The sequence below is a fragment of the Apium graveolens genome, chromosome 9 (genome assembly GCF_009905375.1).
Source record: "Apium graveolens cultivar Ventura chromosome 9, ASM990537v1, whole genome shotgun sequence".
Classification (NCBI taxonomy): Eukaryota; Viridiplantae; Streptophyta; class Magnoliopsida; order Apiales; family Apiaceae; genus Apium; species Apium graveolens.
The window spans coordinates 257,252,505-257,262,657 of NC_133655.1; the positions used below are offsets into that span (position 1 = coordinate 257,252,505).

The window sequence follows — 10,153 nt, forward strand, 5'->3', positions numbered from 1 at the left end:
AAGGCCTTTAATATCAGTTGATACTACTTCACTTATACAAAATTACAAGGCATGAAATATTTACAATTAGCCCTCCTATTTGCATATCCACTAGTAGTCAACATGACTTATAATTTCCCACAACATCTAAAAATTACAACTTAAATACAGAGAATGAAATGTGCTATAATACTAAACTTATTTCTAAGTAAAGCTACTCCTTCAACGGATAGCCAGAATGGTCTTATCCGTTGAGGCTACAAACACCAGATTTCTACTTAAGTATTTTGTTGAACTTATCATCAAACTAATACACATATTCCTAACAGTATCATGTGATAGTGTCTTCTTTGCTTAATGATGATGAACTTGAGAAATTGTTACATGTACTTCGAACATTTAAATCATCAATTGGTTGGACAATAAAAGATCTTAAGGGAATTAACCCAGCTCTTTGCATGCATAGGATTTCATTAGAAGAGCTTATGTAATCCTTGTGAGTCTGATGCAACTAAACTTCCCTGACAAGTGAAACAGTGCCCTGTCGTCCAGTCCCTCAAGACTTCTTAAAGTGTAGAAGTCACTTTTATTTATCTGAGCTTCATCTGATTCAAATACTAGTAACTCTTCCATTCTGTTCTGAGGTTCCAACTTAAATATATGTAACTGGGATGTTTGTCTTAAATACATGTAACTGAGATGTTTGCATGTCCACGCTATTCTCTCTAACCTCCTCAATTCCTTTTTTTATGATCTCTTTGATTCCCGGATAAATGTAGCTTTGGTATAAACCACCGTGTGATTGTATAATCTGGAATTATTAGAGTTGTCTTAAAATCTTCGAGAAAAATTGTATCCCTAGAAATTTCATTACTTTCATGCATTTAAAAATCCAGTGGTATCCTATGGAGTAAGCTTTTGGGGAAATTTCACAATTTTCTTCTGCGGGTCATGAAATCAGCTTCATTGGAATAAGAAAACCAGTATCTTCAATTTCCGTATTCGAGAATTTTTTGTCTGAATAGCACATGGTCTTCGTTTTCTTCGAAAGATTAAAATTATCTTTAACACTCGGAGGAATCTTGAGTCTACCAGTCCTTTGAGAACTTTTGGCTTGGATATGTTCAAATTATTTAAAATTCAAAAATCTCAAGAGTTGAAATTTTTTTAAAATTAAAAAAAAATCTGAAAATATTAGAACGTGACTGTTTGGGCTTACACACCGGATCTGATCTGTATATCGATCAACAAGCTTTGATACAAATTGTTAGGTCCCGAAGTATCATAGAAGGGGGGAGTTGAATACGATACTCACTAAATTGAAAAATTGATTCGAATCTTTTATGTAAAAATAATTTAGTGTTGGGTTCGTGGTTCCGTGTTTTTGAGTTGAATAATGTTTAGGACAATAAAGTAACGAACACAAGAGATTCGGAAAAGTATATATTCATATGCAAATCCTCGGGGGTGTTGCTACACTTTGGTAAATAAATTAACCGGCTACAATCCAAGAACAACAATGTTCTTGCTTCTACAAAGATATACATATTAAATCCTATACAATAATCTATCTTTTTGTTTGTCTAAGGATCTAATTACAGGATAACGATTATAATACCCCCATGAATGTAAAAGAGTAAAATCGGGCATTATAACGTTTCTCTGGTAAGAAGTTAAACAGATAATCAATGTGTCTAAGCTTCTTTGTATTTCTTTGTTTCTTATTTCATTAGCTCCCGTGAGAGAGAAGATGAACATAACAATACAAAATCAATTGTTAAATTGCTTTTGCTTCTCTATGTAGACTCTATACCACTTTTAATTGCGTGGCCAAATATTAACCACATAACTCAAGTGGTAGAAAATAATGTTGTGGCTGAGAATTGACTTGAGTCCTGGGAGAGTCTTTCTTTATTTACTTGCGCCTACTAGAAGTATTTAGCACTTAGTTACTTCAAGGAATAAGTGAGTTGCTTTTATAGAGAGGTATGGACCTGGTTTCTCATCCTAGCACTTCTGTTTGTGCATCCTTACCGCCAGGAGATCAAGTTGTGAGTACAAGGGTACAAGGAAGAGTAACTTGTGTATACAAGGCTATATGACTTGATTTAACATGCATCTTCTTGTTAGTGACGACTAAAAGATTCCTTATTTGAGCTTGCTTGTGCACCTTGTACACTAATAGCATTCCTTGACTTACAATTCTATCCAAGCTGTGACTTGTCCTCCCTTGCGACTCTAAGTTGCGTCTCCTTTTCCCTAGGGAGCTGACTTGCGAGTACTAGCGTCCTTAGAGAGTGTAAGTTGCGACTGGATAAGCTATGAAGAAAGATTGTCTGAGAATTAATTCATAGCTTGCAACTTATGCTCTCTTGTAAGCTAACTTGCGACTGCATCAACCTAGGGGCAACTAACTGGCGACCACAAGGAAGAACAAGGTTTCTTGCGCCTGTAACCTTTAAACTGTCCTGTTTCAAGTTTTCTCTCCGAGTCTTCGTATAAACCATATAACTTGCATATTCAGATATGAATCCTCACTTAATAATTCTTCTCAAGATAATACTCAGATTTTTTTCATGAACTGCTAACGTCTAGGGCAACTGGTCTGGTCCACAGACGACTAACTTCAATTCAGGTCTTCGTATTATATGTTTGACTACATTGTTAAGCTTGCAACAACATCATCGCTTCGAACACGGTCTGTCAATAAACAATTGTAATTTCACTGTAATCTTTTTTGGTATTTAGACAACGTCTTCATTGTTACTACAATCTTGCATACTTCTTTCACTGTTCTTCACTGACACTTGAACATATAAATGAACTCCTTTCAGTGAGTATAACTTCAAGACTACAACTGTCTTATTTAACCTTTGTCTTTACCATGTCTTCAATTCTTCATATTCCTATGTTTCGAACATTATCTATCTTCATTCAATGCTGATACACTGAAATCTCCTTGTGGCACTTTCACAATGAATCTTCAACATTTCTGAAACCCTGAAAGTCTTTATAACCTTTATTCTTCACTGAGACATGAACATATTAATGAACTTATTTCAGTGACATGTAAACAGACTTCAAGCCTTCTCATAATCTTTTGATTCTTTGTATTTGCCTTATCTTCATTTCTTCCTGATTTATTGTGTAGACGTAGTATTATTCACCTGTCCTGTTCTAGTGTTGAGTTATCACATCTACTATTCATACAGCTTCGCAATCTCACCAATAAATAATAATAATAATATAATAATATAATAATAATAATATAATAATAATAATAATAATAATTAAAAGTATTATTTTTCAAGACAAAGTGATAGTAATATAAATTTTGAATTTTTGGACGGTAAATGCTAATATGAATTGTATTCGTCAAAGTAGTATTTATCGAATAAAAAAGACTGATACACATTTTGAAGATCCGCATCTTCCTTAAATTCACTTTATCTATATATAGATAATATAATATAATGCACTCAATTTTGTATAAAATATGAGAATAATTTATTCACCCAATCTAAACAAAGGGAATTTATAAAAAATATTCATATTTTTGAACTTATTCATAAGAACATGGTAAATGTTGTATACGAGGGTGTATAGGTAGTGCTGCACACAATTTCGGTCTCGACACGTAATTCGGACCGGACCGAGTCTACCGGTCCAAGACACGGACTGGACCGAATATATCCGGTCCTGTCCCCGGTCCTTATAATTGAAAAAATCTGATCTTCGGTCTGGTACAATACCTGAAAAAATCTGGTTCAGGCCTGAATGGACATGAATTCATATATATTATTATTTTACCTTTACTTTATGTCTTATAATGTCATATATAAATATTAAAAATTCACCCATATCATATTTTATTGATCCAAATTAATAGGTAATAATTTAATATAGTAAATTAGATCGATAATACACTTTAAATTACTAAACTTCGTACTTCATGTGATAAAATATTGATATTCATACATTTGAAAATTAATATTTACTTTTAAAATAATAAAATATGTATTTAATTTTAAATTTTTATTATTGTACCAAGTAACAAAACTTTTTGATTATATAAATTTGAAGAAAAATTAAAATAAAATTTTATAATTTTTTTATATAAATATTAATTAAACCGGTTCAAACCGATTTGGTCTTGGTCCAATCCGGGTTTTTCCGGTCCGGTCCGGTTCCAAAACTGGATTGAACCAGTCCGGTCCTCGGTCTGTAATTCTGAAAAAATCCAGTTTTCAGTCCGATTAGGATCGGTCCGGTCCGGTTTTTGAGTTTTGTGCAGCCATGTGTATTGGAATTGCTCGAACTTGCATACGAGACTTGCATACGAGGTTGCTAATGCCGCAGAGGAGCAAAGTTGCATACGAATTTGAAAATATCGCAAATCAAATTTTTGAAAATACTTTATATAATATGGATATTTTTGAAAAAAAACCCAAAAAAATCTATTTCTCACAAAGTTTTTAATAAAATAAAGACTTTTATTATCATTTTAAATGTCTGTGAATAATTTTAATTTTAACTATATTTAATAAAGTAATGCTGACATATCTAATTTTTTATATACTATATTAATTTTACTTTTGACATTAAAGTTAAAAAAATCAAATGTATCACCTAATCAGCTAAAAATTATTATATTAAGTTAAAAAAATTAATATAGTATATATTAATTAAAAGTTGGGCATTAAGTTAAAAAAATTAATGTCAGAAGTAAAATTAATATAGTATATAAAAAATTAAAGTTAAAAGTTGGCCAATAGCTGATTTTTATTTTTATTTTCAAAAATCAGCTATTGGCCAACTTTTCAGAAATTGGTTATTTTTGTCAATTTTGTGTAAAAATAGGCTAAATTTGTCCATCACCCTCACAACTTAAGATGACCCAACTCGAAATCTTTTGGGACAAGAATTGATCTCGTTTATTGCACACAACTCAGGTATGAATTGATCTTTGTAGCTCACTTTTGCTCTATTCTGCACGACCATATTCAATGTCTTAAATGATCTTAATGTTCCTTGTTTTGGTTAATTAATTAGTAGTTTTTATAGTCATTTGATGATGGGTTTTAATTTCATGCTAAGTGTTTGATGGAGTCCCCAAAGAATTAGTAACTCAAGTAGTATTTAAATTATGATGCTAAGTGTTTGATGAAGTCCCCAAAGAATATATTTTACTAGGTTAAGTTATCAACACTTTGTATTGTCACTAAGGTACGCAACACTCTGTAGGAAGCTGCATTTTGTTTACAAGATAGTGTAGTGGATTTAATTAGACGTCGTATCAGAGACAAAGGCTCTCACTGATTATGATTAGCTTGTTGTTTTCCGTAGTTTATGTTTTAGTAATAACTCCTTTTATAGGGGCCTGTTAAATGGCATGGCTCATGATCGTTGTTTCGCTCAATGTAATATGGTTGGCTTCTCTCTGCAAAATTCTTTTAGCATCTTGGTCACCCAGCAAAGATACATTCTTAACTAGTTCTGGTAAGTAAGTATTTTAAGTATCCAAATTGTGTTTAAAGGTGTTTATTTTAATTTATTGTGAAGTACTTCACAAGTTTTTTAATGTATCCGATTATATAAGTATGTGGGGGGTGATCGCGAACTTTTGACCTCTTCTAGCTCTAGGATCATCTCTGCCCCCGTTGGGCCACTCCTGATTCTCTCTTTTAAGGTGTTATTTTGATCTCCTTGTCGCTTTGTCCTTCATCTTTTATTGAATCAGGTGAAGCCTCTTCCAAGAAGAATGTTCTGCTGGTAATTGCCCATCCTGATGATGAATCCATGTATGTTTATGCAGTTTCTATTGTGCTGTTTCTTTTTTTGAAATTTAACTTGAATACTGAATTAATTTAACCCGTTCGACCTTGCAATTCATTATACATATGCTTCATCTGTTTTGATGTAAATTGACTTTGCAAGTATAATAACAATGGTTAACCAAATATTTAATCTTTTTTACCAAGGAAGTGTAATTGTATGTAAGAAGTTCCTATGAAGTTTGACTTCCTTGTATAAGTTGATCATTGTTGAACTAAAGAGACCTTAATGTTTATTTAGATACTGCTAAGTGCTAATGTAGTTTCCATTACAAGTATTGTGTGAATGGTCCATAATTGGCTATTCGACAACCAGGGTATGTTTGATTTTAATTATGTATGGTTTCCATTCATCACTGAAACCAGCTGCATTTCCATTTCTCATATTTATACTTGGGAAATATGATCGGTTTTAACTGTTTGGGATTTTGTTTTGTTATTAATTGGAAGTATGTAACTGTATATTATTTTCTGCTTCTGGCAGGTTCTTTACTCCAACAATCAATTACTTGACTTCGGTTGGGCATAATATACATATTTTGTGCATGTCCACTGGTAATATGATGTTACAGATTCATAATTCAGATGTAGCTTTCCCTTTAATATGTAAATATTTACATGTAATAATATTCTTTCTGTAGCTACTTTGAGTTGACTCGGTTTAAAAATTGAACAAGTATTCAAGATAACCGCTTACTTAGAAAAAGTGAGTTTATAACCGGCTTGTAGTTAGTACTTTATAGTTCAGTAAATGTCTAAACCATTGGGTGGGGATATCTTTTGTTTCTATAAAATGATAGCAGGAGTTGTCTGCATATTTATTTATTCATTGTCGTGGGATTGATTTTGTTGTTTTAGAGTTTGATTGTTTGATGTAGGAGTAGGCATAGTTTTCATGTCCCTTTCTTCCTATGTCTAGTTATCCTTCTATCACGTGTTGTCGTTCTTTTCATTTTGTTATATAACGCTATGAACTATTTACTAGGCTTTTCTTATCTTTTCGTATTGGACCTAATTGATGTAGGCTTACCCAACCTTTTTAGGTGAAAGTAGATTATCAGTTGCCATTATATATATTCACATGTTTAGCTGTAATATGTTTATGATTTTTAAGAGTAGTTAATTATATATCTTAACGTCAATTCAGGTAATGCGGACGGTATTGGAAATATCAGAAAAGAAGAGCTGTATCAGGCTTCTGCCATCCTCAAGGTGATGAATTTTTCCATGCCTTTCCTGAGTGGTATGATGGATTATCTCCATGGCCAGAAATAAAATTCTCCTGTGTTCTAGATCCGCAACCTCCATGGATAGATTATATATAAGAAGAATTTTCACCTTGATATATATATTTGCTCGATTACATCTAATCTACTGATACAGGTTCCACAGCACCAAGTAAAGATCCTGGACCATCCAAAATTTCAGGTTACATTCTGAAGTTCTTATGTAGAACAACTTGTCTTTCTATTTACCATATATTTGAGAAGCTTCTTATTGTTGTCACTAGGATGGATTTGGCAGAGTATGGGATTGTGATTTACTAGCTGAGATTGTTAATGAGGAAATTAATGCTAATGCAATTGATACGGTGAGATTCAGTTTCCAGAATTATCAACTATTGACTTTTCCCTGCTTGTTCCTTATTCTGAGTTCACGCTTTCCATGTAATTATAATTAACCTGATCAGGGTGGTGAAGTTTTGGGCTGTTTGTATTGGCTTCCTTCCTTGCATGGACATGGGATCCCTGAATATGTAAATATACTCAAGATTTTGGCTGACACTTAGATACATAATATCAAATATTGTCACAAATATTTATTGTTTTGATATGAATTTAAGTGTTTAGTATACCCACAAGGACAGTTCGATCATAGAACTCTTGCGCTTAATTAATCTATGCAAACCTGTTGATTTATCATATTAAAAGCTTAGATGGTTTACTGGTCCTCTTTTTCTTTCCAGATTATTACTTTTGATCGATATGGTGTTTCTGGTCACTGTAATCACCGTGATCTAAATCGAGGTGTGCGGTGAGTTGCTGTACCTTACCACACATGAGCATGTCAATTTTTCTATTATTTTCCCTTGCATGGTTCATATACAATACTCTAAATCCCGGAACGTAAGGGCCTGCTAGTGGAATTTTTTCTGTTTCTTAATCTTTAAATTTTAGAATTTTGTAATTATTATAGAACTACTGAAAATTGAGAGAACGTATTTCAAAATGATGTTGGATGGGGTAAGGAAAGGGGTAAAACAGGGGATAAGGGCCTATCTAAATACTTTTAGTTCAGGATATAAAACGTTATAATCACTCTTAAGCATAAACAAATAACAAACTATATGTTATGGTGAAGGTTCAAAACTGTACTAGAACTTTGTTTAAACGTTTTTTCTATTTCCCAAATTCAGAAAAGAACTTTAGCTTGTTTTCTGTAGTTTTACATTTTATAGTAATAACTTGGAAAACCGTGTTTTCCATTTTTCTTTCTTTTTCTTTGAAAAATCTCACACCTTCAGTTTTTATCTTTAAAAAAAATCTGAGAAACTGGTGAAATTAATAGGGCCTAAATCTCTTACAAGGGCATAGATAAGGACATAAGGTGCTTGCTACACATATATTGTCTCCTCAATTCAACTTCTCAGATTTCATCATTAAGCGTCTCCCAGTGCATAGGCCATCTTATTAACAGTATCTCTGTAAAATTTGGAGTACTGAACTTTTGTTCAATTGTAAAAAAGAGAAGGAAATTGACGGGCAATCTACTATTGTGGATGGTAACTTATTTTGATTCCGTTTCTTGTATAAGCAGTCGTCTTCTGCGTGGTGCTTTGCAAAGAGAAATTGATGCCTGGGAACTTGTATGTTTTCCCCTATTCCCATCTTTTTTATGTTTTCATGTATTTTCTTACAGGTATATGATTATGATCTGTTCTCTCTATCTGGTCAATTTTAAATTTGTGGATGAATGGGAACTAGGTTCAAGATAATCCATTTATATATGAAATTTGACCTTAAGCATTAACCAAGGAAACATGTTTTAGTTGGAGTGTTATAATTTTGTCCCACACCAGTAACCAGACATGCTAATATCGAATATGTAGGAAAAGAAATCTAACTCAACACTCTCTATTGAATCTTTCTTTTCATCTTCAACATGCTATTTTATTTGATTATGGCCCGCTATACAATTTTAGCAGTACATAATCTTTTCAAAATTACTTTTGTTATAACTGTAGTGGATCAGTGCCACTGTCTTTTTCTTTAAATTAACATTTGAAACTGAACATGGTGAGGAAGTACTTTACTATACACTGCTACTAACTATTGAAATTTATGTTTAATATATTTGTTTAATTAAGCTTGTTATTTGTTACTATAGAGTTGAATTCATCTTCTTGTTTATCTCAGGTCAGTACAAACCTATGGCGCAAGTACAGTGGACCAATTGATATCTGGTTGTCCCTCTTGAATGCCTTGAGATGTTCTGATAAGCTGCATTGCTTGCTGAATGGACAGCCACGGAGAAGCTACGTTGCAATGGCCCAACATATGAGCCAATGGGTGTGGTATGTAGTGGTCTGCACAACTTATTCAACTAAACAAAGGGAAAATTATTTTACATTCGTGGTCTGCATGAAATATATCACTTTCTTTGCCTCCAGCAGTAATCTTTTTTTTTTAATCTTTATTTAATAGAGAAACTTTATTTTCACCGTAATCTGTTTTCCATAACATAAGTTGCCTCATTTTTGCAGGTTCCGAAAACTTTTTGTATCGTTTTCCAGCTACACTTTTGTAAACACACTTCAGAAGATCGAGGATGGTTTCTAAAGGCTTTTTCTCATTAACCGTTACCTTTAAACCTGAGGAGGTTTTCTTGTGTTCTGTATCTAAGCAAGTAAGCATTTTCGATGAGAGGACAATGACAAAATATTTTTGGCCTTCTGTGGCCTATGCGTTCGGGCCCTTTATCAGCTCCTTGATTTTGATTAAATGGAACTTATGTATCATTTTCCTTTTGTTTATACCAATTAATATAACTTATTTTAACTAGTAATTATATCATTTTGTGTGTAGATGTATGTATATTTTGTTTAAATTAGCTACTTTAAGCTCTGTTTCTTGAATGTTATTAGGGTTTTGGATATTTTGTTGTGGGCATGTAATATTGTCATTGCATGTGCTCCTTTTATAGTTATTTTCTTTGTTATATTGTTATTACATGTGTTCATTGTGTTTTTTATGTTTTACTATATTTCTTTGTGGGTATGTATGGGTTTCTTTGTTAAAGCTGATTTTGAAGCTATTTTCTTTACATTTTTGTTAGGTTTT

The 10,153-nt window shown here is 32.6% G+C and overlaps 1 protein-coding gene across 3 annotated transcripts; it reads left to right on the forward strand.

The window, feature by feature from the left end:
• The first annotated feature begins 4,778 nt into the window (after nt 1-4,778).
• LOC141686740 (uncharacterized) lies at nt 4,779-9,871 on the forward strand. 3 transcript variants are annotated; one of them, XM_074491791.1, is made up of 12 exons: nt 4,779-4,931; nt 5,356-5,478; nt 5,720-5,780; nt 6,298-6,368; nt 6,961-7,025; nt 7,197-7,241; nt 7,324-7,404; nt 7,504-7,569; nt 7,780-7,847; nt 8,631-8,679; nt 9,230-9,387; nt 9,577-9,871. In XM_074491791.1, exons 2-12 carry the CDS (start codon nt 5,367-5,369, stop codon nt 9,650-9,652), a joined length of 852 nt encoding a protein of 283 aa, XP_074347892.1. In that variant the 5' UTR covers nt 4,779-4,931; nt 5,356-5,366; the 3' UTR covers nt 9,653-9,871. The 3 variants fall into 3 exon arrangements, with proteins under 3 accessions (XP_074347892.1, XP_074347894.1, XP_074347893.1); XM_074491792.1 differs by lacking the exon at nt 4,779-4,931 and adding an exon at nt 4,975-5,205; XM_074491793.1 differs by lacking the exon at nt 7,504-7,569 and having other exon boundaries at nt 4,780-4,931.
• Nucleotides 9,872-10,153: the final 282 nt, after the last annotated feature.

Excerpts from the sequence above, each read along its gene's own strand:
- LOC141686740 (XM_074491791.1), top strand. The coding sequence starts at position 5,367 with ATGGCATGGCTCATGATCGTTGTTTCGCTCAATGTAATATGGTTGGCT. Across the intron at positions 7,405-7,503 it reads ATGCTAATGCAATTGATACG|GGTGGTGAAGTTTTGGGCTG; the intron begins GTGAGATTCAGT and ends TAACCTGATCAG. Across the intron at positions 7,848-8,630 it reads GATCTAAATCGAGGTGTGCG|TCGTCTTCTGCGTGGTGCTT; the intron begins GTGAGTTGCTGT and ends TTGTATAAGCAG.